Source organism: Myotis nattereri (genome assembly GCF_964212035.1).
Source record: "Myotis nattereri genome assembly, chromosome: 9".
NCBI lineage: Eukaryota > Metazoa > Chordata > Mammalia > Chiroptera > Vespertilionidae > Myotis > Myotis nattereri.
The window spans coordinates 82,079,592-82,106,638 of NC_138084.1; the positions used below are offsets into that span (position 1 = coordinate 82,079,592).

The following is a 27,047-nucleotide window of genomic DNA, read 5'->3' on the forward strand; positions in this document are numbered from 1 at the left end:
TTGCGTGAGGGCGTCCCAACCAATTTGCATATTACCTTTTTATTAGTATAGATGAATGGGTACCAAAGAGTTCAAGAAAGAAATAAAAAACTTCCTGGAAACAAATGAAAATGAACACCCAACAACCCAAAATCTCTGGGACACAGCAAAAACAGTCCTGAGAGGGAAGTTCATAGCACTACAGGCCTACCTCAAAGAACAAGAAAATTCAGCAGTAAACTATTTAACCCTACAACTTAAAGAACTAGGAAGAGGACAACAAGAAAAGCCCAGGGTAAGTATAAGGAAGGAAATAATAAAGATTAGAGCAGAAATAAATAACATAGAGACTAAAAAAAACAATACAAAAAAATCAATGAAACCAAGAGCTAGTTCTTTGAAAGGATAAATAAAATTGATAAACCATTAGCCAGATTCATTAAGAGAGAGAGGACCCAAATATATATGTAAATAAAGAAAGAAAGAAGGAAAAGGAAAGGGCACATGTGAGTGATCCACCAGCCCATTTTACACCTCTGCCCCTCCTACCAGTCTCTGTGTTTTCTCCTCTAGTTGTAGGAATTCCATTCATCCAGCTTTCAGGTGGTTCTGAATGGTGGTTCTGTATTTTAGTTGTTATTTTGATGTGGTTGTGGGAGGAGGCGAGTACTGGCATTTACCTACACTGCCATCTTGGTTCCTCCCATTGACCATTTTTTTAATCAGGTTGTTTGTGTTGAATTTTAGAAGTTCTCTTCTTATCCTGGATATTAATCCCTTATCATATATATGATTTGCAAACATTTTCTCCCATTCTGTGGGTTGCCATTTCAGTCTTGATGCAAAAAACTTTCATGAAGACCACTTTGTCTATTTTTTCTTTCGTTACCTGTGCCTTTGGTGTCATTTCCAAGATCACTACCAAGTCCAATGTCATGAAGTTTTTGTCCTATGTTTTCTTCCAAATGTTTTATTTTAGAACTAGAGGCTCGGTGCATGAAATTAGTGCAAGGGTAGGGTCCCTAGGCTTGGCTGGCAATCAGGGCCGATTGAGGCCTTTCTTCCCGTGGCTGCTGGCCGCCAGCCGGGGTCTTCCATCATTCCGTGCCGCCCCCTGGTTGTCAGTGCATGTCATAATGAGCAGTTGAGCTCTGGGTTGGTCAAATTCCCAAGGGGACAATTTGCATATTAGCCTTTTATTATATAGGATTTATTTAGTTTTAGGTCTTACATTTAGGTCCTTGCTTCATTTTGAGGTAACTTTTTTTTTAATATATGGAAAGGAGAGAGATAGAAACATCAATGATGAGAGAAAATCATTGATCAGCTGCCTCCTGCACGCCCCCTACTGGGGATCAACCCTGCAACCTGGGCATATGCCCTGATCGGGAATCCAACCATGAATTCCTGGTTCATAGGTCAATGCTCAACCACTGAGTCCCACTGGCCAGACTTGAGTTAACTTTTGATTATGGTGTTAGGGTCCAACTTCATTCTTTTGCATGTGGATAAACAGTGTTCCTAGCACCATTTGTTGAAAACACTGTCCTTTCTTCATTGAATTGTCTTAGTACCCTTGACAAAAATCATTTGACCATATATGTGAGGGTTTATTTCTAGGCTTTCTATTTTGTTTCTGTATGTCTATCTTTATGCCAGTACTGCAATTTTAAAATAAATTTTTTTTCAATTGCAGTTCAGTTGTTGATTTGAGATCTTCCTGGTTTTGTTTTGTTAATCCTCACTCAAGGATATTTTTCCCATTGGTTTTTAGAAAGAGTGGGAGGAGGGCGGGGGGGGGGGGAGAGACAGACAGATAAACATTGATGTGAGAGAGACCCATCAATTAGTTGTCTCCTCCACGTATCCGAGGACCAATCCTGCAACCCCAGTATGTGCCCTTGACCTGGAATTGAACTGGTGACCCTTTGGGGTGACACTGTAACCACTGAGAAACACTGGCCAGGGCAGATTAGTCCTGTTGTGTTTTGTTTTTTAAAAAATATGTTTTTATTGATTTCAGAGAGGAATGGAGAGAGTGAGAGAGAGAGAAACATCAATGATGAGAGAGAATCATTGATCAGCTGCTTTCTGCATGCCCCTTACCGGGGATGGAGCCCGAAACAGGGCATGTGCCCTTGACCAGGATCGAACCCGGGACCCTTCAGTCCACAGGCCTACACTCTATCCACTGAGCTAAACTAGCTAAGGCTAGTCCTATTTTTTAACAAACATTTACAGCTATAAATTTACCCCTTAGCACTACTTTTGCTGAGTTCCATAGTTTTGGTTCATGATTTTCCTTTTTATTCTCCTCTAAATATTTTCTAATTTCTCTTGCAATTTCTCCTTTGATCAATTGGCTGTTTAAAAAGTATATTTCTTAATTTCCATAATTTTTTGTTTGCGCAGTGAAAGATTCTTCACCATGATCATTGATGTTTCTCCCTTCCTCTCTGAAATCAATAAAACTATATTTAAAAAATAAACTAGAATAGAATAGCTACATCAGATCTCCTTTAGTTGGTGTTTCTATGACCTTTGACCATCCTTCTACTTTCTGTTTTTCTGTGTTCTTGCACGTAAGGGGTATTTTTATAAACAACATGTACATTTCCCCTTAAGTCCAGTCTAGCATCTTTTGCCTTATAATAATTGGAATATTTGTTTTCATTCTTTTCCCATATGTTCTTGGTTCATTTTTCTACTTTCTCAAAGTTCCTTTAACGTTTCCCCCTTTAATTATTCTTTTTAATAGTTATCCTGCACACTCCCTTCGTGCACCCTGGACTCAGTAGGGTCTGGCTCTTCACACTTCCGTACATGAAATTTCCCACAGACTTATTCTCCAGCCCATACTACTTTGCCAGGCTTCCGTCTGGAATCTTTTCCTTCTGCCCAAAGCGCTTTCTTTAGAGACAGACGTACAGGCGTTGGGGGGGGGCGGGGAGGGCGGGGGGAGACTGTATGTGTCTCCCACCAGTGAATGCTCCCAGATTTTGTTTGATGGAAAACACCTTCTGTTTGACAGAAACTCTTTCATTTCACTTTAACATTTTTGAAAGATATTTTCCCTGCGTAGAGCATTGCGCTAGAGTTCCTGTCGTAGGTGCTTTACAAGCGCAGCGCCCTGCCCCCTGGCTGCCCGTCCTCCTTGTGCTCCCTGAAGGCGGTGTCTCCCCCTGCACCTTGTCTTTGGATCCCAGCAGTTTTCTGAACGTCCTTGAGGTGTGTGGGCTTTACTGCTTTCTGTGGTTCGATGTGAATGTCTTAGAAAGTTCTCGCCCACTGCTTCTTACGTAGCCTGAGTAGTGCAGGCTCTCTTCCTCCCCTGCTGGGACGCCTGTCACCTGAGGGGCCGCTTGGCGCCATTCCTAACAGGTGGTGTACTCATATCTGTTTTCTTTTTTTCCTCTTTACTCGGAATAGTTCCTGCTATATTCCAACGTCCTTTATCATTTTGCAGTGTCTAATCTGCCCTAAGTCCATCTGTTGAATTTGTATTTTCAGATACTATGGGTTTTTAAAAAAAAAAAAAATTTATTGATTTTTTACAGAGAGGAAGGGAGAGGGATAGAGAGTTAGAAACATCAGTGAGAGAGAAACATCGATCAGCTGCCTCCTATGCACCTCCTACTGGGGATGTGCCCACAACCAAGGTACATGCCCTTGACCGGAATCGAACCTGGGACCCTTCAGTCTGCAGGCCAATGCTCTATCCACTGAGCCAAACCGGTTAGGGCGGTTTTGTTTTGTTTTTTAATCCTCATCTGAGGATATTTTCCCATTGATTCTTAGGGAGAGTGGAAGGGAGAGGGAAAGATAGAGAGAAACATCAATGTGAGAGAAATGCATCGATTGGTTGCCTCCTGCACAAGCCCCAACCAGGGTCCAGGGTGGGGAGGAGCCTGCAACTGAGGTACATGCCCTTGACTGGAATCGAACCTGGGACCCTTCAGTCCGCAGGCCGAGCTCTATCCATTGAGACACACTGGCTTGGGCCAGATAGAATAATTTTGGGTTCTAGAATTTCCATGTCATTTTCAAAAATGTATTGATTTTAGTTTTCTAATAAAAATTCCCCACTCTCCTCTCTTATTGAACACGTGGTTATTGGAGAGGCCTGCCTATTATCCAGCTGGCAGCACAGCCAGCATCTGCTCCTCCTTGGCAGCTGCTGTTACCTGAGGAACCAGAAGCCACCTCCAGGCACACAGGTCCAGGGTCAGCATGACTCCAGACACACAGGTCAGGGGTCAGCATGACTCCAGGCACACGGGTCAGGGGTCAGCATGACTCCAGGCACAGGGGTCAAAAATCAGCATGACTCCAGGCACACGGGTCAGGGGTCAGCATGACTTCAGGGGCCCTGCAGCACAGTTTAGCTCTCCTCCTCTGCTCCTCCTTTCTCCAGGATTGTTGGCCCTCACAGATGGGCCATCCTGATACCCCGAATTCCCAGCCTGTTGAAACCACCTGGAAACCCCAGGTGCAGTGTGGTGCTTCCGGCAGTGTGCTCTCCTCTCCGGAGCCTGGCCACCTCGCAAGCGCTGGCTGTCCGGTTGCTCTCAGAGCCTTCTGTTTCAATTGATTGGGGTGACATTGGCCACCATGAGCATGCAGGTTTCAGGTGTGGGTTTCTGTGTGACCAGATCTGTAGTGCATGGTGTCCCTACCACCAGAGTCAAATCACTTTCTGTCACCTCATATTAGGCCCCCTTCTCCCCACACCCATACCCCTTCCCTCTGGCCCCCACCACACGGCTGTTTGTGTCCGCGAGTTTCCGTTTTATATCCTGCACATGAGTGAGATCATTGGGTTCTCAGCTTTCTCTCCCAGTGACTTCTTTCTTTTGTATTTTATCATGCTTCTTTAGATGGCTGTTCTAGGCAGATGGTTAGATAGCTTATTGCTTGGCTGTGGCTATAAACATGTAAAATGTATATATGTTTTAGATCAAGATAGTGTTTTATATTCTCTCCTTTTTTAGCATTATATCTTGGGCATTTCTCCCTATTTAAAAAGTTCTTCAAAATCTGTACTTTTAATGATTACATATATAATGTGACTATTACTATCACATATTTTAATTATTCCCCTATTGTTGTGTATTTATTTTGTTTAAAAGCTTTACTGTAATAAATTTGGTTTTTTTTGTTTTTTTTTTGTTTTTTAAATATATTTTATTGATTTTTTACAGAGAGGAAGGGAGAGAGATAGAGAGTTAGAAACATCGATCAGCTGCCTCCTGCACATCTCCCACTGGGGATATGCCCGCAACCCAGGTACATGCCCTCGACCGGAATCGAACCTGGGACCCTTCAGTCCGCAGGCCGACGCTCTATCCACTGAGCCAAACCGGTTTTGGCATAAATTTGTTTTGAAGAACTTTTTTTACATAATCAGAGATGCAGCCAAAGTAGAATTTTTGTGACTAGAGATGGTGAATGTTTTAAAATATGTGCTGGGCCCTGGCTGGTGTGGGTCAGTGGGTAGAGTGTTGGCCTGTGGACCAAAGATCCGGGGTTCGATTCTGTTCAGAACACATGCCTGGGGTTGCAGGCTCGATCCCCAATAGGGAGCGTGCAGGAGGCAGCCAGTCAGTGGTTCTCTCTCCTCATTGATGTTTCTAGCTCTCTCCGTCTCCCTTCCTCTCTGAAATCAATAAAAAAATATATTTAAAAAATAAAATATGTGTTGGCAGAATGCTTAATGAGGAGGTGCATTTTTGTATTTTTACTAGAGGCCCGATGCATGAAATTCGTGCAAGAGTAGGCCTTCCTTCCCCCGGCTGCCGGCACTGGCTCCCCTCTGACACCCAGGACCCGGGCTTCCCTTGCAGCACCAGCTTCATCTGGAAAGTCGTCTGGAAGGACATCCGGTCTAATTAGCATACTACACTTTTATTATTATTAGACTAGAGGCCCGATGCACGAAATGGTGCAAGGGGCTTGGCCCTTGCAGCCCCGGCTTCGTCTGGAAGGTCGTTTGGCTGTCCGGTCTAATTAGCATATTACGCTTTTATATAGATTAACTCATCAACAAAAAGAATTATAATTTAAAATTTTATTGCCCTTGTAATGACTTTTTTCTTTTTATGGAAGTAACGTGTAAATAAAGAATATATAGAAAGTAAAGACAAGCAATGCTGAAGAAATGGAAGTCAGCCATAGCCTTACCTCAGTGAGCATGTGCTGTGTGTTCACTGCTGTTCCGTGTGTACGGGTCATACTGCACATGCTGCTTTTCACTAGGAGTATCTCACACATCTTAGAATGTCATTACATATTCTTCTACTGCAGTGATTTTCAGGTTATTTCAGTTGCTCACAAAGCAGAGGAGCTGAAAAGGGAGCTGGGAAAAAAAAAGCAGAGGAGCTGACCTAAGTGCGCTCTCCCTGTGGGAGTAGATAAGACCTGCTGTGCAGGGGCAGAGGCCGCTGAGGCGCCAAGGGACACAGTCAGCTTCAGTCGGGTGTGGGGGGGAGGGGCGGGGCGGTTTAAAATGTGGCCAGCTCATTGTTATTTGACAGGTTGTTGCCGGTTGTTTTAGTATAAATAATGCTATGGTGGACATTCTTGATTATTTCTTCAGGGAAATTCCTAGAAATGGAATTTCTGAGTATAAGGGTTTGCATGTTTGGTTAAATACTTTTGCTGAATTACACTCCAGAAAAGTTATAGCATATATTTATAAGAAATTATCCATTTAAAAAAGAAAATACCCTTTTTCCTACATCTTCACCAATACTTGTTTTTTTTTTTTTTTTTGCTTATCTTTATGGGTTGCCCCTCCTCCCCCAAACATTTTTTTATGAAAAGTTTTAAAACATAGAGTAAGAGTGAAAGATTTTTTAAAAACATACTTTTATTTATTTCAGAGAAGAAGGGAGAGAGACAGAGAGATAGAAACATCAATGATGAGAATCATTGATTAGTTGTCTTCTGCACATCCCCTACTGGGGATTGAGCCCACAACCCAGGCATGTGCCCTGATTGGGAATTGAAATGTGACCTCCAGGTTCATAGGTTGATGCTCAACCACTGAGCCACACCAGCTGAGCAAGAGTGAAAGATTTTTTACAGTGAACATTCGTATATTCACCGCCTAGGTCAGGGGTGGGCAAACTTTTTGACTCGAGGGCCACAATGGGTTCTTAAACTGGACCGGAGGGCTGGAACAAAAGCATGGATGGAGTGTTTGTGTGAACTAATATAAATTCAGAGTAAACATCATTACATAAAAGGGTATGGTCTTTCTTTTTTTTTAGTTTTATTCATTTCAAATGGGCCGGATCCGCCTGCGGGCTGTAGTTTGCCCACGGCTGGCCTAGGTTCTACCATTAGTATTTTATTATGCTTGTTTTATCACACATTTATCTATCTGTATTTTTACCCATCCGTCAATCTTTCTTACTTTATTGATGCATCTCCAGGCACATTGTAGATACCAATACAGTTCTACTTCAAAACTAGCATGCAGTGCACAAATAATAAACATAATAGGAAGAAATAGAAAAACTCTGAAGTGAGATTATAGGGGATGGTCCTCTGTTAGGTTTCTGTAGCATTTAAGTGTTTTTAATAAGCAGCTTTTGCTTTTACAATTAGGCAAACTAAACATCAAGTAAACACTGACTGACAAATCCAATAGGTGTTTCTTAGAATATTTAGAATGTGCAAAAAAGCACAGTGAGGAGGGAGGAGAAACTCACTAACGCCTATCACCAGGAGCAGTTGTGCCCCCGTGTGTGTTTCTCACAGGATTGCGGGGTTGTGTTGTCTCTTTCATGTTGATTCCTCTTTGCCTAGTCTTAGAGAGTCGGGTGACAGGCAGAGTTCCGTTAATATTTGAGAATTATGTGTGAGTGCAGGGGCCAGATCCCGGAAGGCCAGGGCCTGGGAACTGGGGGGTGGTCCCAGGTTTGACGCTGACGGCCATGGCACTTTATATCTTTTTATTTCCTATTTTTCTTGCACAGTATGAGTAGGAAACTGCTTATGCTACAAGATGATATATGAGAAAGCTTTCAGCAAGGAGGTGTTGGAGCTGAGGTGTGCGGTCAGGGACAGCCCGCGGCAGCGATGGCCCGGTGCGGGGCCGGCTCCCTGGCACAGAGCCGCTCCCAGTGCACGCTGCTCAGCACGCAGCTCGCCTTGGCCAGTTAAAAGTGAAATGGAAGTTAGTGTGTTTTTATTAACATTTCCCCTCCATAGAGTTTATCGGGGTGACACTGGTTTGCCGAATTATACAGGCTTCAGGTGCACAGCCGACAGCACATCCTCTGCACACAGTGTGTTCACCACCTGGGCCAGCTCTCCGTCCATCGCCACTTACCCTGTGCCCCCCCCCTCCCCCCAAGGAGTGTGCTGTTCGCAGGCCCCTGGGCCCCGAGGGGAAGAGTCCCCTGCTGGCACCTGTTTCGCTCTCACATTGGAGCTGTGGTGGTTGTGAAACCTTGTTTCACACTCGGAGTTTCCAGCTTCTTTGCTTTCTTTTTCTGCGTTTATTCCTCTTCCAGGCCTCTTCCTGTGCCCACGCTGTTGCCCGGGGCACAGCGTGAGAGCGAGGAGGACGCCGAGTACATGACTCCCTCCTCCAGGCCCCTGGGCCTTCAGAAGCCAGAGGGGAAGCAGCCCTTCGAGACCGCCCCGAGCCTACGGTGGGTTCCCAGCCGCCCCGCTTGCCCACGGCTGCCTCGCAGCACACGCGAGCCCCAGTCCCCGCCCGGGCTTCAGCCTGCTCACAGCTTAAGCAAATCCACTTCTGTTTCCTCCACACCACAGCGTGCACACATACACACACCACAGCGTGCACACACACACACACACACCACAGCGTGCACACACACACCACAGCGTGCACACACACACACACCACAGCGTGCACGCACACACACACCACAGCACACACGCACACAGCACAGCACACACACACCACAGCGTGCACGCACACACACACACCACAGCATGCACACACACACACCACAGCGTGCACACACACAGCACACAGACCACAGCGTGCACACACACACACCAGCGTGCGCACACGCACACACCACAGCACACACGCACACACCACAGCACAGCACACGCACACCACAGCGTGCACACACACACACCACAGCATGCACGCACACACACACCACAGCGTGCACACACACACACACCACAGTGTGCACACACACACACACCACAGCGTGCACACACACACACAACAGCACACACACCACAGCGTGCACACACACACACACCACAGCACACACACCACAGCGTGCACACACACACACCACAGCGTGCACACACACCACAGTGTGCACACACACACACCACAGCGTGCACGCACACATACACCACAGCACAGCACACACACACCACAGCGTGCACACACACACACCACAGCACACACACACCACAGCACACACACACACACCACAGCGCACACACACTACACACACACACACACCACAGCGCATACACCACAGCACACACCACAGCACCCTCACACATACACACGTACACACACACCACAGTGCACACGCGCGCACGCACACACACACACACCCGTCACCCTCACACACACACACACCCGTTACCCGCACACACACACACACACACCCATTACCCTCACACACACACACGCCCGTCACCCTCACACACACCCTCACACACACACCCGTCACCCTCACACACACACACCCGTCACCCTCACACACACACACCCGTCACCCTCACACACACACACACACCCGTCACCCTCACACACACACACACCTGTCACCCTCACACACACCCGTTATGCACACAGGAGTGGATTTCCCCGCCTCACAGTGACCCTGGGTGAAAGGACAGTGCTGCCTGATGGTCAGGGTCCAGAGCAGCAGGGAGTGGATGGGTCTCAGTGGGTCTGCAGGAAACAGACGTCTGTTTCTGAGACCTCGTGCTGCTTTCTTCCGGGTCAGAGCGGGTGGCGGCGACCAGCAGGCGGACGGCAGCACCTATGAAGCCATGTACACCCTGCAGCCCCCGGCGGCACCGGCCGGCGCAGAGGGCAGCTCTGCCGGTGAGTAGCTTTCTGCTGCCTGAGGCCGTGGATGGCCCAGGACGGAGCCCGGGACATTTAGCTGGTGAGAGCTTGATCCGAGCAGAAAGTAATTTCAATTGCAAATACGTTTTACCCTCGGACAGTAAAGCCGCCTCTCTTTACTCCCTGTTCGCACAGCCAGTCTCTGTGCCTTCCCCCTTCCAGGGCCGGGCCCGTGTGGCAGCTCCCTTCCCCCTTGCTTGTTATTTACGGATTTACTTCACTGATGTCAGAGGAAGGGAGAGGGAAGCATCCATGCTGAGAGAGAACCATGGATCGGCTGCCTCCTGCACACCCCCCACGGGGATGGAGCCTGCCACCCGGGCCTGTGCCCTGACTGGGCACCGCCCGGGACCCTTCAGTCCGCAGGCCGGCGCTCTTCCCACTGAGCCACACCAGCCAGGGCGCTGCCGCTGCTTTTTAGCGTCAGTGAACTTCTATGTGGGTGGTGAGTCCCAGTTTCCGCATTAACCAGCGCCCCAGGCTGAAAGCTCAAGGAGGCCGCGCACAGGGCCCTGCTGGTCGTGGCGTGAAATGCAGAGTAAATGCTGGAGAGCTGCCGGGGCGGGTGCCTGGGCCTGTGCAGGGAGGGGCTACAGGCGTGGGGTAGGCTTATTCCCGTTCTCTCGTCTCCACCCACAGGCCTCACATGGTGCGTGGCCCATAGTAAACATGGAGTGACGGCTGACTGTACACGCGTGCACGGATGAATGGATGCCTTCTGCTGCATGTGGTAAAGGTAAAGTATGTGAGGAAGAGGTAACGCATGCACTTTGCTCTAGGTGAAGGGAACGTGGCTGCCGCCCCTGCCGGCGTTGGCCCCGAGGAATGGGAAAACGAAGATGAGGGCTACGATGTCCCTAAGCCGCCCGTGCCCGCAGCGCAGGCCCGCCGGACACTCTCCGACATCTCGAACGCCAGCTCCTCCTTCGGCTGGTTGTCTCTGGAAGGCGGCCCCGCGGGTGAGTCTCGGGCTGCCTGGCTCCTCCTTGGTGCTGAGGAGAGATGCCTGCCCGCCTGGTGCCCAGGAACTGGGAGCTGGAAGCAGTGAACTAAGAAGTCCGTCCGAGGGGCGGGAAGCTGGTCCAGTTAAACTGCAGTCAGACCCTGGGGTTTGGCCAGACGTAGGAATGAGGTGTGTCCTTACACAGGCTCCCCCAGGGCTCCTGGCGCTTCTGAGGATGTGAGGACATGGCCATCGAGCTCGATGGTTCAGGCCATGCATTCCGGACTCGGCCCCCTTCCCTAGGAAAGGGGGTGCTGGCCAGGGGCCAGCCCGCAGTCGGGCCGGACTGTCAGGGCTGTCTTCCTGCACCTGTGGCTGCTGGGGCCGGCGGCCAGAGCTGTCACGGGGACAGCCGGTGGCAGCGATGTGCAGCCTCCAGTCCCGAAGCAGGTGGTGACCCAGCCGCCCCTCTTGTTTATGCTTCACTGCGAACTGTGCCTGTCTCTGCTTTGTTATTTGCAAAAGGAGAATTGTAGTGTCTTCTCCGGCCCCTCAGAAACACTTCCACACGAATCCCGGCGGGTAGTGTGTGTTGCCACGGGTGCTGCGTGGCGCCACGTGACGAGGTCGGGGCAGCAGTGGCGAGAGCCCGGAGGGCAGGTGTGGGCCGTTTGCAGGGGCTCTCGCTGGGAGGAGGCGCGGGGCCTGTAGACCAGCCTTGGACTGAGGAGCCTGTGCCCCTCTGAGAGAGGCAGGCGACACCGACGGCCGCACGTTGGTGTGACTCCTGCCAATAGTTGAGGTTCCCCCAGGTTTGCAGACGTTTTCTTTCTTATTTCTTCTAGACTTCGCAGAGGGTTCCCCAGTTCCCGAGAGACCCCCCAAGCCGTTCCCTCGGAGAATCAACTCTGAGCGGAAGGCAGGGCCGGGCCATCCAGGTGCCACCGCGGCCCCCTCGCCGCGGCTTTCGAGCGAAATCGAGAGCCTCCTGAGCCAGGGCTACTCCCACCAGGACATCCAGAAAGCCCTGCTCATCGCGCACAACAACATCGACATGGCCAAGAACATCCTCCGCGAGTTCGTGTCCATCTCTTCTCCCACCCACGTGGCCACCTAGCACCCCTCCGCTGCGCTGGCGAGGAAGTGGCTGGGCTCCTCCCGGGCCTGGGCAGGGCTCCTGGAGATTTCGCAGTGAGGCCAGCCCTGCCGTGGCATCTCTGTGGCTAGGATTTCAAAGCGGTGGGTGACAGTGGAGCGGCTGGTGGGGGTGGATTGGTTGGGGGAGTGCGTTAGAAGGCTCTCAGCCCCACCTGGAGCGAGTGGGGATTTTTATAAAACAAGTAGCCCGCCCGCCCGCCCACCTGGGAGCGACCCGGAGAGCAGTGAGAGGCAGGGCGCTACGCTCAGTCGAGTGGAAGACTTGGGGCTTTCCTGGGTTAAGACTGTGGTTGTGTACATCTGTCTGTCTGTGGCGTGTGTCTGATTGTAAGACGAACCTGCTGTCTGTTAATCCCAGGCAGGGGAAACCAGCACAGAGGGTTTGGGAAGGAACCGCGTTAAAACCTCCCTGCGCTGTGGTACCCCCAGCCCCAGCGTGCGCCCAGCCCCAGCGTGCGCCCAGCCCCAGCACTCCCTGGCGGCCGCACGCACAGCTTACCTGTGCTTTAGAGCCCCGCCTCCCCGCCGCCCCTCTCCTCCCTCCGCTTGCTCACAGGAGGCTTTTTAGTGCGTGTGGTGCCGGTTGGTGTGGAGCCGTGGGAAGGATGCTGTCATTGCAGTCCCTGGATCCGAGTAGTGGACATGTCACTCCAAGCGTCGTTTCTATGGGAACATCCATCGACTCTGTCAATCAGGTGTCCCAGTGACCGTGACTGCAGAAGGCTGCCTTGTGGGCGAGGCCTCCCCGGGCATGAGTCGGGGCGCGGCCCTGTGCGGGGGGGGGGGGGGGGGGGGGGGTGCGTCTGCTGTGGGCAGGCGTGTTTCTACCGCCCGGCGGGAGAAGCGTTGGTCCCCAGTGGGCTTCCGGCTGATGCCCTGAAGCTAAGCCTCCGCACGTGCTCTTGACCTTGTTGTCCATAAAATGCACAAAACAGACCATCGGGATCTATTTGTTCAGTTTTTCTTCCCAGTGAATTAATTCCAGCTCATGTGGGCGTCTCCCTTGCCCGTCAGCCTGGCTGTGTTTCCCAAAGTGATTGTTTTCTTTGCCCTTGGGTGTGGGTGCCAGCCAGGTGGTGGCACAGCCTTGCTGGTGTGAGCTCCCGTCCTGTGCCTGGCAGCTGGTTTTCTCTGGTGCCTGTGGTTTGGGGAAGGCAGCCCCGTGCACTGACGCCTGTGCCTGCAGGGACTAGACGGCGCTCACCATGCATGACGTCACAGCGTGGGCCGTGGGTGGGCAGCCCGCGGGACTGCGGGCTCCGGTGCAGATCCGGCCGGGTGGAGCCCGAGCTGCTGGGTGCCGCCCAGAGCCCTCGGGTCCAGCTTCCGCCCAGCTCCTCCCCCTGCCCCGCCCCTCCCCCGAAGCGCCCACCGCCTGGTGCCACCCTCTGGGAGGCTCAGCGAGCTCCTGGCAGAAAGGACTCTCCCTAGAGCCCACCCATCTCGCCATCTCTGCAGCTGAACTTCTGACTCTTCCCTCGCCTCTCGGCTCCTCGTGGACCCGTGGTCCTACCTCTCGCGAGAGCCGCTCGTGCCCTGGAGCCGCGCCTGTTCCCAGGGCCTCCGCCGGGCACTCAGCTCGCCCCCGTCGCGTCCTCAGTGGGGCAGGACGGGGACGCGGCAGCGGTAGGGACGGGACGGCGCCGCCTGCCAGCGCCAGGACAGGCTCATTGTGGCGACACCGACGTGTGCTTGGCTGCGATGTGGGAGCACGTGGCGCGGGGCATCTCCTGCACGTCCCGGGCTGGCCGCAGCCCGTTCCCTTCAGAGCTGCTGCCCTCCTGGGGGCGAAGGACAGCCGGCTCCTCCCGGGGGCACTGGTGCGGCCCCGGCCCTCCTGCCTGGCCTGCGGGCCTGGTGCGGGGCAGGTCCCACGGCCGGTGGTTGGTGGCTGTACGCTGTGTCCGCGCCTCCAGGGTTCAGCGCGCCCTGCCAGGGTCTCCTGGAGGCGCCCCGAGGCCGGGCCCTGGAGGCTCCCGGGGCTCTGTGCCAAGCGGGAGGCCCGCGCATCTGCCGAGGCCCTCTCACTCCTTCCTCAAACGAGGTTTGTGTGGCAGGTTTGAGTTCTTTGGCTCTGCCGGGGGTCCAGCTACAGCCCCCTTCGCGGCGCTCTATTTGGAGTCTGCGTGTCTGCAGACTCCTCTCTCCTCTGTCACGGACGAGTCTTCTCTCCCAGGCGGCCCAGGGCACGGCGCCTCCGTGGGCCCTTTCCTGACCTGCATGGGGCTATTCTGTTTACCCACCTCCTGCTTCCTGGGCTGCTTTTTATTTTTATTTTTTTAATGTATCCTCCCCCTCAGATAAGTTTTTATTTATTTTTAGAGAGAAAGGAAGGGAGGGAGAGAGAGGAGGGAGAGAGAAACGACTGGTTGCCTCCCGTATGCACCCCGACCATGGATCGAACCTGCAACTGATTGGTGTGCAGGACCACACTGACCCACTGAGCCCCCGGCAGGCCCCTGGGTGGCTTTTTGTAGCCCACCTGCCACCTTAGCCAGCGGCGGCTTTGTGGTGCTTGCCGCCATCTGCCCGCCATCTCTCGCTGACGCTCAAGTGGGAGACACGGCCGTGGATGTTCCTCCCTGTAGGTAAGTAACAGACTGGGCAGCTGTGTTCTGGGCATGTATCTGTGTTCTTTCTGTAACTAGCAGACGGCCACTCTCCCAGCCTCTCCCTCGGACCTCTCTCCCTCCCGCCCTCTCTCCCCCATCCGCCCTCCCCCTCGCCCTCTCTCCCCCCACCCGCCCTCCCCCTCAGCCCTCTCTCCCCCCACCTGCCCTCTCCCTGGGACCTCTCTCCCCCTCGCCCTCTCTCCCCCCGCCCTCTCTCCCCCCGCCCTCTCTCCCCCCGCCCGCCCTCCCCCTCGCCCTCTCTCCCCCGCCCTCTCTCCCCCCACCCGCCCTCCCCCTCGCCCTCTCTCCCCCCACCCGCCCTCCCCCTCGCCCTCTCTCCCCCCACCCGCTCTCCCCCTCGCCCTCTCTCCCCCATCCGCCCTCCCCCTCGCCCTCTCTCCCCCATCCGCCCTCCCCCTCGCCCTCTCTCCCCCACCCGCCCTCCCCCTCAGCCCTCTCTCCCCCCACCTGCCCTCCCCCTCAGCCCTCTCTCCCCCCACCCGCCCTCCCCCTGGGACCTCTCTCCCCCTCGCCCTCTCTCCCCCCACCTGCCCTCCCCCTCAGCCCTCTCTCCCCCATCTGCCCTCCCCCTCAGCCCTCTCTCCCCCCACCCGCCCTCCCCCTTGCCCTCTCTCCCCCCACCCGCCCTCCCCCTCGCCCTCTCTCCCCCACCCGCCCTCCCCCTCAGCCCTCTCTCCCCCATCCGCCCTCTCCCCCGGCCCTGCTTCCCTGTCTCCTTGCACAGACGTTCAGCACAGGGACAGGTGCGTTGTCTGGTTTGTGGGTAACATTTGTGGGGGGGGGGGAGGGGGGTGCTATTCTTCATACTTGAAGTATTTATTTCTTCTATAGAAAAGTGAGATATTTTATGGTCCAAACAGCAAACTTACAAATGAATTTTTGTAAATTTGCTTGCAAAGTAGGGACCCAGCTGTATGTTCCCTTCACGGCACTGTTAACAAGATCTAGGCCTTCCCTTCCTTTTTACTGAGGTGTCATTGACATTATAACATTCTCTCATAATAAGTTTGAGGTGTTTTGTATGCCCCATGGCCGGTCGTTGTCCATAAAATGCACAAAACAGGCAGTTGGGATCTATTTGTTCAGTTTTCCTTCCCAGTGATTGCTTCCAGCGTATCTGGGCGACCCACAGTCAGCTCATGAATCGGTGAGCGGCCAGCGCCACACACGGTCACCAAGCTCTTCCTTTCCCTGCGACGAGAGCTCTGAAGAGGTCCCTCTCCCGCCTGCTATATTCTCTTGACAAGGCTCACATAGGACCCGGTGCCCCTCCCTGTGGGGGAGCGCTGGGTGTGTGTAGCCTCCTACCTCACATGTGGACAGCAGGGGTTCCAGGCTTTCCCCTGTTGCCCAGGGATACGTTTTCCAACCAGTGCCCTGGCTGCTCAAGTGTCCGCTCAGCAGCTGTGAGTGACCCATGCCAGGTGCCAGCCTGTGTTCTCCTGCCGCCGCGTGGTGGGGCACTGATGGGGGTGGTCCTCAGGCTCCTCGCCGCTTGCATTTGGCCCTAAAATAGCCCTTCACGGCCTTCGTATACCCCCCAGAGCTGCCCTGGCTCAGACCGTCAGGACTCTCCATTGCTCCCCATTGTCTCCCAAGCCACGGTCCTGTCTGGGAGGGTCCCCAGTGGGAGTCATGGACCCCCCCTGTGAGTGTCCTGGAGGCGGAGCCTGGTGGGTGGAGGTGTGTTAGCTCGGAGTGCGCGACAGGCAGGGTGTGCAGCGCGCCCGCCGCTCCTTTCCAGCCCCGGGCCTGCCTGGTCTTCCTCCTCGTGGGGAAGTTTCCTTGTCAGCCTTCTGGGCCCGTCACCGTCTCCCATTCTATTTGGAACTTGTTTTTAATCCCTCACAGCCTTTGCAGCTAACTACCCCCAGCGGACCGACCGAGACATGGGAGGGGGGTGTGTCTGGGTCCTGACCTGCCCCAGGTGTGTGGTCTCCCTGGAGCCGCAGGGGAATGGACTGAACTCAGTTCTCAAAGGTGTCAGCCTGTGTCTCAAGGGAGGGAGGGAGCTAAGCGGGAGGGAGCCGAGCACTCGGGGTCCTGGAACTTAGCACCACCACCAGGGCTTCCTCCCCGGCCTTCCCTCTGGGCGCTCTGGTTCAGCCTGGCCTCTGTGCACTGGAGCAGGGTCTTTAGAACCACACATGGTGGGCAGGGGGTGGGGGGTGCATCTCTGACGATCCTGCTTGGGAATCGCAGGAGTCGGGGTGAAGGCAGGAGGGAGTTCAAGGATGCGGGGTGCTTCCCAGAGCCGGGGGAGGAGTCCAGCTGACCCCTGCCTGGAGCTGGAGCTGGGCCGCGTGCACCTCGGCCTTTGTCCTGCCTGGCAGTCTGCTTATTGGGTGATGGGCCCCATAGACGCTCCGTGCTCCGCCCACGTGGCCTCCCAGCCCGAGAGCCTGGTGGACAGGTTCCAGTGCCTCTCGGTTCATAGTCTCAAGAAAGAAAATGCTCCCAGCATCTTGATGGGTGTCCACCCCAGCCCGTCTGCCTTGCCCCCCGGCCGCAGCGCTCCCTCGGGACGGGGAGTTCCCCGAGGGGTGCAGGTGGAGAGCTGCTCTCAAGCTGCTTCCCAGAGAGGAGGCCGCTGTGGGCTGTGCCTGGGCCCGCAGGAGGTTCCTAGGTTAACGCATGCAGGTTGCTGTCTGTCCATTTTCTGTTTTCCTTCCCTTTGTGGTTTTGGGTTCAGGGTTTCTTGCCTCCCTCGTTAGGACGCTTCCTCCTGTCTCGGAGCTGGTCTGTCTGGCGCAGTCTCAGGATGCTCAGCCTCCTTCACGTTGTGTAGAGTGTGTGTCGATCTCGCTGCGGTCACCGCGGACTTCCGGGCTCAGCACTGAAATGGGTTCATCCTGCAGCCGTGTCCCTGCCACCCTCCTCCTTGCCCTCAGGGTCCCTCCTGGGGAATGCGGTGGGCTGGGCCTCCCGGGCCTCCGGAACCCTCTGTCAGGTCATTACATCAGAGTCCAGGGAAGACGGAGGCACTGGGAGCTCCACAGGGCCGCCCGCTGTCCACCAGCTGCTGCAGCAGAGGCTGATGGGAGCCCTCACGTGGTCGATTTCACAAGCTGCTTGCACTTGCCTGAGTCTTTGGCCGTATTCCTCTCGTCCTAGAGCCTGTCCTGTGTCTTAGCCTTTCGCAGTCACACCATTGGAGCCGCTAGGTGTCTGCAGAAGGAACCTAATGGCCCAAGATGAGCTCTGAGGCCCCGGGAGGGCCGGCTGTCAGGCCCCCTGAGCTCCAGCCTGGGAGGGGGCAGCACCCTCACCGGCCCAGGAAGGCGGTTTCACTGGGGTGACTGCATGTGGCCTGGTTCTGGGACAGCACAGGAGTACGGCGGGAGTGGGGTGTGCGGTGCTGCATGGGGCTCGGTCAGGTGAAGGGCTGCCCGTGTCCGGTGCCTGAGACAGATGTCCCCCCTGCCTGTTTGTCTCTCCATCCTCACGTCCACTGGCTCAGCAGCTGCACAGATCGGCAGAATTCTGATTGCCCGGCCTGATTGTTGATTCAGAACCAACAATCACCATGAGAGGCGCCTCCACACTGCCTCTGGCAGGCCCTCCTGCCGGAACCAGCTGGGGGCCGGAGGCTGCTCAGCACCCACTGTGGGCCGCTCCTCACCTCTGACCCTGTGGTTTAGAGGGGAGCCACCCTCACCTCTGACCCTGTGGTTTAGAGGGGAGCCACCCTCACCTCTGGAAGCTGAAGGGGCAGAGCTGCTTATGGGTCAGCAGCCCACATGCTCTCTGCCGGGGCCTCCTTTGCCGGTGGGGTGAGAAGGCCTGAGGGGTTCCGCCCGTCCCCGCCCCCTCCCCCCCACACACACCTGCTCTCAGCATCGTTTAGTGTCTTGGCCATGACCTGCTGAGCATGTGGCTGGGCCATGGCAACTATGAAGTACCTCCTACGCCTGCTTCCTGGCTGGGTGATTTAGGGTTTTTAACCTTATATATCTTTTCCTTTATTTAAAACAAAGCAATTTTTAGCACACTGAAAAAAAAAAGCTAAACATTTTGTGCCTTTCTAAGGCAGCGCTGTATCCTAGGCTGCATTTTAGAGCTTAATATGGACATAGCAGCGTCTTTGTTCTGCTCTGAGTGTCCCAGCCCCACAGTCCCGGGGAGGGCAGGGCGCCGGGTCCCTCTCCCGCCGCACCGTGGGTGGGAGGCTGGTTCCATCAGCTCAGCCTCCGTGTGCTCTGGGCAGAGGCAGCCGGGTCCGGCCTCTCCTGGAGGGTGGCTTCTCTTAACCTTTGGTGGATCCTGACCTGCCTCGACCTCCTGCCCCCCTTCCCCCACCCCAGTCGGAGCCCTCAGACTCAGAGCAGTAGCAGCAAGTGCCTCTCTGGGGATCAGCTTCCCCTGGAAGAGGCAGCAGAGCTGTGACCGCAGCCTGTCCTCAGAACTGTGACCGCTAGGTTTCAGGGGGAGGGAAGAAATGTTCTCTCCCCTCCTCCGTGCTTCCTGCCTTTCACCCCAAAGAAGGTGGAGGTGGAAGCAGCTCCAGGCTCCTCATTTGTGACTGAGCCTCCGGCCTGGGTGGGCCGGGCGCTGAGCTCCAGGAGGGAGAGCGGGCTCTGCATCCGTGTGGGGTTAAACCGACAGCGTCGGCAAGATCTGTGTTGGCTATTTTAAAAGTGTCATTAATATAAGAAACTTTATATTCGTAGTATTTAATCCTTCTCACTTGTAAAGAATAAGAAAAACAGAAGGTAAATATTCCTACAGAGAATAGCAGAGCTTTAAGATTTGTTTCTATTTTAAGTCCATTTGTTTTGCCAGTGTGTTCATGTTCAGGTCTGTTATACTAATGTTATTTATTAATTTTTTCATTTATATACAGTTAACTAAAGAGCTTTTTCAAGCACCTACGTCTGTAAAGTATTTTTAAATAAAGTTTCTTTTGTTGTAGTTGACCTGAGTGCTTGTCTTTGGTGGGGATGGAGGGTTGACATGTGGGGGAGCTGAGCCCATGTGCCTCCGCAGGTCTGCGCTGCCCCTCCCAGCAAGGCCACGGGACCCACAGGCTCTCGGCCCTGCCCCTGAGCAGGGGTCAGCCTGGGGGCTGGAGCCGCCTGCCTGCTGCCGGCCTTGGGGCGGGTTCCTCCTGGTGCCGGTCCATTTGGAGCCCAGGCACTGTGGTTCCCACGGTGAATGAAACACGTAAGGTTTCCCGGACAACTAAGCTTTATTTGTGTGTGTGTGTGTGTGTGTGTGTGTGTGTGTAAAGGAAACGATTTGCAAATTTACACACAACCTAACAAAACCACACACACACACATACACATTATACCCCAAGCTCTGGCCCATTTCCCAGCCTCCCTTTGGGGCCCTTCCTAAAGGGGTCGAGGCTGTCAGCTCAGCTCATAGGAGTTTGGTGCTAGGGCCACTGTCATCTTAATCCCCTTAAAGGGCCGCAGGGACCCCCCCTCTGTCCCCTGCGCTCACCCTCCAGTCGTGATCCCGGAGCCGAGTGAGCAGCTCAGGGCCTGACTAGGAAGCAGGCGCTCCCTCAGGGCTGGGACAAGGAGCACCCATCTGAAGGCATGGCACCAGCTCCTGGCTCCACCCAGGGAAGGGGGTCACAGAAGGGACCCCAGCAGGCGGGCAAGTGCAGCCACACAGCAGAACTGGGAAGGCAACTGGGGCAGGAAGTCCCCTGAGACAAACAGGCCCCTGACTCCATGCTGTGGGCAGAAGGCGGGGCCGTAGTCCATAACTGAGCAGAGATGTTCGGGCAGAACTGGCCCCTCTCCTGGACCGAGGCCGCTGGGGTGAGCGCCCTCCACACATGGATAGTGTGGTCCCTGCGCCCTGGTCCCGGCCAGCCCACTGGCCCTGCAAAACGGGGGGCGGGGTGGGGGAGGCGGGGGCAGGCTTTGGTGACCGTCCTGAGTGTGGGCCGGGCGAGCAGGGCGCGTGGGCAGGAAGGCGTCCACCTCCGCGCTAGTGCCTCAGATCGATGTATCTCTCCCCCTGCAAAGGGGAAGGAGAGGAGAGTGGAGACGGAGACGGGCAGGGGGTGAGCACCAGCAGGGAGGAGGCACCGAAGCAGCAGCTGAGGAGCCCGGTGGTGCGGCAGCAGCAGGGCGGGCAGGAGGGTCTCAGCCCCCAGGTCAGGTGGGCCCCACGCAGGCCACGCCGCTCAGCCTGAGCCACAAGCTCTTTTGGAAACGGTGCCGGCGATGGGAGGGGTCTCTGCTCTCAGAGCCGGGAGCCACCCTGTTCAGGTCCCTCAGCCACTGGCCTGGCCCTACCACCTGTGAGTAGTGTTAGGAGGCGGGATTCGGCCTGCGCCGGCCTCCAGCAGCAGGACGGAGGACAGAGTTAGTGTGGGGGCGAGGACCGCGAGCCCTGCGCGCCAGTCCTGGCGCTGGTCAGGCCCTGGCTGCAGCAGCCGCTCCTACCTGGTCTCCAGGCGCCCTCTGGTCAGCGCGGCTGCCCTGTAGGAGGCCCATCTCTTCGGGGAGCTTATCTGACTTAACTTCAACTACAAATGTGCTTTTATGAGATGGGGGCAGCGTTCTGGGGGGAGGAAGGGAGGCGAGAGGTTGGCAACTCGGGGGGCGAGGGAAGGGCAGGGCTCTGGGGAAGGGCTTCGTCTCCGGGGACAACCGTGGGACATGGTGCTCTGGGGCCGGCCTAGGGGAGGGAGGCAGGTCATGAAGGGAAGGGAGAGCGTGATGGATGGAGCGTGGCCCTGGCAGTGAAGCGACTAGCACCCAGACCCAGCGTCCCCTCCTGCTCCTAGGGGTGAGCGGACACAGGTCAGCAGGGGACACCCCGGGGAAGCGGCAAGCTGTGCGACAGGCGATGGGGCAGGGGCTGGGACGTGCTCACATCTCCTGTTTGCCCGACCGCCCACAGGGCAGCTTGCCCTTCTTGTAGAAGAAGCAGAGGACGGCGCCCAGCAGCGCCAGGACCAGCAGGCTCACGGTCACGGCCACGATGACCACGCCCTTGCTCTGGGGCTCGCGCAGCTTTTTCTCTGTCCCACGAAGACACTCGGTCACCCCTGTCCCGGCTGCCACGTTCCCCTCGCTGCCCACCCAACCCGGCTGGTGGGAGGCGGGCTTCCCGGGGGCAGTCGGGGCAGGATGCGGGTGCCCCGGCCGGCCGGCTCTGCTCTCGCCGGCCCAGCTCACCCGTGGAGGTGCCGTTGGCTCCGGCGTGAGGCCCGACGGTGGCGGTGCTGAGCCCAGTGCTGGTGTTGGAGGCTGTGGGAGACCGAGAGGGACGGATGGAGGTTGGCAAAGGCAGGTGCCCAGGCCCGCCGGGGCCGCTCCGCGGGGCAGGCCTCACCCAGCTCCAGGAGGATGCGGGTGCTGTTCCTGCCCAGGGCGTTGGCGGCCACGCACTCAGCGCCCGTCTCCACCAGCTGCGGGGTCACGCGGACACTCAGGAGGCTCAGGACGCGCTGTGGGTCCTGGTCGTGTTCGCTGGCCTGGGAGGAAGGAGCGGCGGCTCAGGGGGGCGGGGGGCAGCGGGCAGCGGGCCCGGCCGGAGCCCGGGGAGGGGCTGCTCACCCTGCCGCCCACGCTCCAGGAGATGGCGGGCCGCGGGTGCCCGGACGCCTCACAGGTCAGGTTCAGCAGCGCGTTCTCCCGCACCCGCACCTTCCTCTCCTTCTGCGCCATCCACGGGGGGCCTGCGGGGCAGGGGCGGCTTCTGTCCTCCAAGAGCTGGCGACACCCACGTGGGGCGGCTTCCCGCCCGACCTCCGCTCAGGGGCCTCACCGAAAACCGCCACGTTGACCAGCCACGTGGCGTTGAGGCCGGGCACGCCGGGCGCCGAGGCCACGCAGCGGTAGCCGCCCCCTGCCTCCCGGTCCAGGTCCTGCAGCTCCAGCACCGGCCCCCGCGTCAGCACCTGGCCTGTCTGCGGAGAGGGCGGGTCAGAGGCCGCTCCCGTCCCGGCCCCGCCCCCGCCCCGCCCCCGCCCCTACCGGCCCGCCCCCAGCCCCACCGGCCCCGCCCCCTGTCCCCCGCCCCTACCGGCCCGCCCCCAGCCCCGCCCCCGCCCCCTGTCCCCCGCCCCTACCGGCCCGCCCCCAGGCCCACCGGCCCCGCCCCCGCCCCGCCCCCGCCCCCCGGTCCCGGCCCCACCCCCCGCCCCCCACTCCCCTGCCCCGCCCTGCCCCCGGCCTCACTCCCGCTCCCCGCCCCCGCCCCGCCCCCGCTCCCCGGTCCCGGCCCCACCCCCGCCCCCGGCCCCACCGGCCCCACCCACCCGCCCGCACCTTTTCTCTCAGCCACTGGAACTCCAGGGCTCGGCTGCTCTCCGCCTCGCAGGTCAGCGTGAGGTTGCTGCCCTCATGGCCTTCAGGGGCCGCGGGGCGCACCCGGACATCAGACACATCTGGGGACACAGCAGTCGCGTCGGCCAGCGCGGGGCAGAGGGTCCCCGGCCGCCCGCCCGCCCGCCCGCCCGGGCCGCTCACAATCCACCCGCAGCTCCTGCTGCGCGCTCAGCAGCGAGGCCGTGCTCTCCAGGTCCAGGCCCTGACACTGGTAGCGCCCGCTGTGCTCCCTGCGCGCCGGGGCCAGGACCAGCACCCCGTCGTCGTCGGTCGTCTCCTCCACCGTCTCCCGGGTGCGGGGGTCCTGGGCGGAGCGGGGTGAGCAGAGGACGCCGGCCTCCCGCCCGCCCCGCCCGCGCCCCGCCCGCCCCGCCCCGCACCTGCTTGCTGAGGCTGAAGTGCGGCGGGGGGTTGCCGTCCGACAGACACCGGATCTCCACGCGGTCCCCTTCCTTCAGCGGCCCCGCGGGCGCCACCTCCAGCCACACCCTGTCCGCCGGGTCTGCGAGCAAGGGGCGCCCTCAGCCGGTGCCCCCCGCCCCGCCCCGCCGGTGGGAGAGCACCCCGTCCCCGCGCTCTCACAGAAGACCGGGACCGTGACCTCCCGCGACTCCTTCATGTGGCTCCCGCTGGGCAGCCGGTAGCTGAGCTCGCAGTAGAAGCGCGCGTCGCGGTCCTCCTTGCGCAGCTGGGCCTTCAGGACGCTCCGCAGGGTGTACAGGCCGCTGGACTCCGCGGTCTGGGACGACTGGATGTGCACCCCTGCGGGCGGGAGGGGCTCGCCGCGGCTCCGCCTCCACCCCCTGGCCTCCCGGGAGTCAGCAGGGAGACCTGAGGCCCTCCCTGTACCCGAAGGGGCCAGCTGCACCCCTCCACCCCCAGACTCCCTCCCCAAGACCATGTGTGCCAAGTGCTGCAGGGACGGAAGGGAGAAGCAGCAACCAGGGAGCGCTGCAGACTGAACTCGAGGGCTTCCGAGCTGTGCGGTTGGGACGGGGTATGAAAACAGCCCTGGCCGGGCTCAATGGTTAGAGCACTGGCCCGCTGGGCTGAAGGGTTCAGTCTCAGTCAGATTCTCTGTCAAAGGCACGTGCCTCCGACCTCGGTCGCAGGCTTGATTCCCAGCCGGGTTGGGGGAAGTGGGGAGCATGCGGGAGGCAACCAATTGATGTGTCTCTCTCACATCGATCTCTCTCTCACCCTCCCCCCACTCTCTCTAAAAATCAATAAGAAAAAATATCCTCAGGTGAGGATTAACAACAACAACAAAAGTTTAAAATCTTATGAAAATATTTTCAAGTATCATTGTGCACTTTAAAAAAAATAAAAGTAAAATGTAAGGTGGTTTTCAGAGGCTGAGAGGGCTACTTACGGTTCTTCTGCTCCTTCAGAGGCCGGCCGTCCTTGTACCAGATGACTTGAGGGACGGGGTACCCATTCCTCCCCACACAGGTTGCAACCTAAGAAGGACAGGGCGAGTCCCCCCCGGAGACCTAGCTTCACCAAACCCCACCTCCGCTCCTCCTCCCACCTGGCCACCTGGGCACCTCACCTCCTCAGGCTCCCTGCTGTTCACCGAAATGCCCAAGGCATTGGCCTGGATGCTCGGCTCCTCTGGAGCTTCTGGGCGGGAGAGACAGGGAGGGGCCTGGAGCAGCGCTCGGGCCCGCCCGCAAGGCCACTCCAGCCGCCCCGCCCCGCCCACTCCATCCTACTCGCCCCGCCCACTCCATCTGACCGGCACTGCCCACTCCAGCCGCCCCGCCCACTCCATCCTACTCGCCCCGCCCACTCCATCTGACCGGCACTGCCCACTCCAGCCGCCCCGCCCACTCCATCTGACCGCACAGTCCACCAGGAGCTCACTGTAGACACGGAGCTGGAGGCGGTGCTCCTGGGACGGAGGGCGCTTGCCCTGGCACAGGAAGACACGCTCATCGTGAGGGGTGACATGGGTCAGGGCCAGAGTAGACCCCGCATCCTGAAGGCTGAGCCGGTGCTGGTACTCCCCGGGCTCACTCTGACCAAGGCCATGGCGCACGCGGAAGATGAGTGTGGGCTTCTCCTTGTGAACCTAAGGGGAGGCGCAGGGGAGGTGGGGTCCTGGGCCACAGGAGGGGACAGCACCCCGCTGCTGCCCTCTGGAGCCTTGGCACTCACGGAAAACCAGTCCACGTTGCTGAGGTTGTCCTGGGAGCGGGAGGGGCCGCACTGCAGGAGGGCTGTGCTGCCCACTTCCACCTCCACCAGCTCGGGCTCCGGCAGCTCGGCCTCTCCAAGCACACCTGGGGCGAGAGGACACCCAGCAGCTGCTTCGGCTCAGGCTGCTCCCCATCCCTCCTCCCGCCCTGCTCCCGCAGCTGTTCTTCCGGCCACTTCAGGGTCTGAAGAGGGCCCAGTCCTCTCCTAAGCCTCGACCACTCTCTTCCCTTCGCCTTGGGCCAGCCCTCTCCCAGTTCAAGGGAGTTGGATGGTCATCTCTGGTCATTGGACAAGAGACCCAGGGCGCCAGGCACCTCCCAGACGAGGCTGGCAGAGGGGCGACTGGGCTCCAGGCCAAGAGAAGGCCCCTTTCCTTCCAGGCCCCTCCCCCGAGTGAGCTCAGAGGGTGGGAATGCAGGGCATGTGCCAGGCTGGGGCACACAGGCCCCTTTGTGTCCCCACACCCAGGAGAAGACCACTCCTCTCCCCTTTGCCCCCCCAAGCCCCTCCCAAGACCCACTGGTCCAATCCTGGTCAGAAGCTCCCCTTTCAGCAGCACCTCCATGAACATCCCACACACTCAGGGCCCATTCTGGGAATCTTGTTAAGTATCGAGGGGTCAGAGTCTTGCACAGGGGTCAAGACAGGCCTGGCAGGGGACAGGGGTGACGCCAGCGCTGCCAGCTCCATTCGGAGGTGATGTCACTGGGTCCCATCCGCCTGGACTTGGGGGTCCCACCCGCCTGGACTCGGGGCCCCATCTCCTGGACTCCGCGTTGTGGCCCTGGTCTGGCTCCCAGACAAGGACAGACGGAGTGGCCCTCAGCCCCCAGCAGAAACCTCCACCCGACCCAGGGCCCACACCCGGGAGAAGGTCAGGAGAGCAGGACAGGGCGTCTGGACCTGCGGAGGCTGCAGAGCCGGACTGAGCTTTTCCCCAGAAATGCAGTCCGCTCGGGAGGCTGTCGGCACCGGGCACAGGGCCAGCGAGCTGGCACTGCCCGGCCCACCCCTCCCCAGCCGGACGGCGGCTGCGACAGGGACAGGGACCCGGTGAGACGGTGCCCAAGCGCTGCGCGGACCGGGCCGAGCGAGTCGGTGCCCAGCGCGGTCCCGCCGAGGGCGGCCCCAGTCCCGGAGGTGGGACAAGTTTGGGCGCTTCCACTCTGGGAACCCTCATCTCTGCCACCTGTTTTCCGTTCCCCGGGTGGAGGCGCGGAGACCCCCCCAGCCCCTGCCCACGCCCAGCCCGGCGGGGAGGGAGGGGCCGCGCACCCCCAGCTGAGAAACTGCCTTTTCCTGTGGCGGCGGAGCCGCGGGACCCTCGGTGCCTGGAGGGCGCTCTGGCCGCGCGCCTGCCATCGCTCCGATCGCGGCCGGGAGCAGAGCACCCGAGGGAAGTCCCCCCGCGCCCCCAGAGTCCCCGCCCCCGCGCCCCAGAGTCCCCGCCCCCGCGCCCCCAGAGGCTCGGCTCCCCCTTCCCCGCCCCCCACTCGCTCCCGGACTCGGGTCGCGGCTGCAAACGGGCTGAGAGCGGCGCGGGGGCCCGGGAAGGAGGGCGCACGCCGGGCGGAGCTCCGGCCGTTGGGGTGCGGGCCCCAGCGCCCCTACTCACCCGCGGCGCGGCGGCAGCAGGCGGCCAGCAGGAAGGCGCAGAGGAGCCGGGGCAGCCGCATGCTTCCCCGCGGAGCGCCAGCGCCGAGTGAGGAGGTCCGCGCGCGCCCGCCCGCGCTGACGTCAGGGGA

General features: G+C 58.0%; 2 protein-coding genes and 1 long non-coding RNA gene across 4 annotated transcripts in view; 1 reads left to right on the plus strand and 2 right to left on the minus strand.

Annotated features, from left to right (window-relative positions):
• The window catches only part of CBL (Cbl proto-oncogene), a 100,667-nt gene extending 87,568 nt beyond the window's left edge, over window positions 1–13,099 (plus strand). Inside the window, exons 13-16 of the mRNA XM_081098583.1 lie at window positions 8,502–8,642; window positions 9,942–10,042; window positions 10,846–11,025; window positions 11,855–13,099. Coding sequence (XP_080954709.1) covers window positions 8,502–8,642; window positions 9,942–10,042; window positions 10,846–11,025; window positions 11,855–12,126 — 694 coding nt within the window. The 3' untranslated portion in view covers window positions 12,127–13,099. The remainder of the gene's footprint in view (window positions 1–8,501; window positions 8,643–9,941; window positions 10,043–10,845; window positions 11,026–11,854) is intronic.
• LOC308524290 overlaps window positions 1–27,047 on the minus strand; it is a 721,936-nt gene that overhangs the window by 13,242 nt on the left and 681,647 nt on the right. The gene's annotated exons all lie outside the window — the stretch shown is intronic.
• MCAM (melanoma cell adhesion molecule) lies at window positions 19,461–27,008 on the minus strand. 2 transcript variants are annotated; one of them, XM_081099199.1, is made up of 16 exons: window positions 26,918–27,008; window positions 25,261–25,385; window positions 24,967–25,174; window positions 24,653–24,723; window positions 24,473–24,560; window positions 23,683–23,862; window positions 23,481–23,602; window positions 23,242–23,404; window positions 23,041–23,159; window positions 22,538–22,679; window positions 22,327–22,448; window positions 22,103–22,244; window positions 21,946–22,017; window positions 21,641–21,788; window positions 21,208–21,325; window positions 19,461–20,776 (listed from the first exon to the last, which is right to left on the minus strand). In XM_081099199.1, exons 1-16 carry the CDS (start codon window positions 26,976–26,978, stop codon window positions 20,747–20,749), a joined length of 1,911 nt encoding a protein of 636 aa, XP_080955325.1. In that variant the 5' UTR covers window positions 26,979–27,008; the 3' UTR covers window positions 19,461–20,746. The 2 variants fall into 2 exon arrangements, with proteins under 2 accessions (XP_080955325.1, XP_080955326.1); XM_081099200.1 differs by lacking the exon at window positions 21,208–21,325 and having other exon boundaries at window positions 19,973–20,776.

What these genes read in the sequence shown, in the direction of transcription:
- MCAM (XM_081099199.1), bottom strand. Translation starts at nt 26,978, where the DNA reads ATGCGGCTGCCCCGGCTCCTCTGCGCCTTCCTGCTGGCCGCCTGCTGC. An exon ending in TCTGAAGGAGCAGAAGAACC is followed by an intron (nt 23,863 to 24,472) that starts GTAAGTAGCCCT and finishes TCCCGCCCGCAG; the next exon opens with GGGTGCACATCCAGTCGTCC. An exon ending in TCCAGTGGCTGAGAGAAAAG is followed by an intron (nt 22,680 to 23,040) that starts GTGCGGGCGGGT and finishes CCCTCTCCGCAG; the next exon opens with ACAGGCCAGGTGCTGACGCG.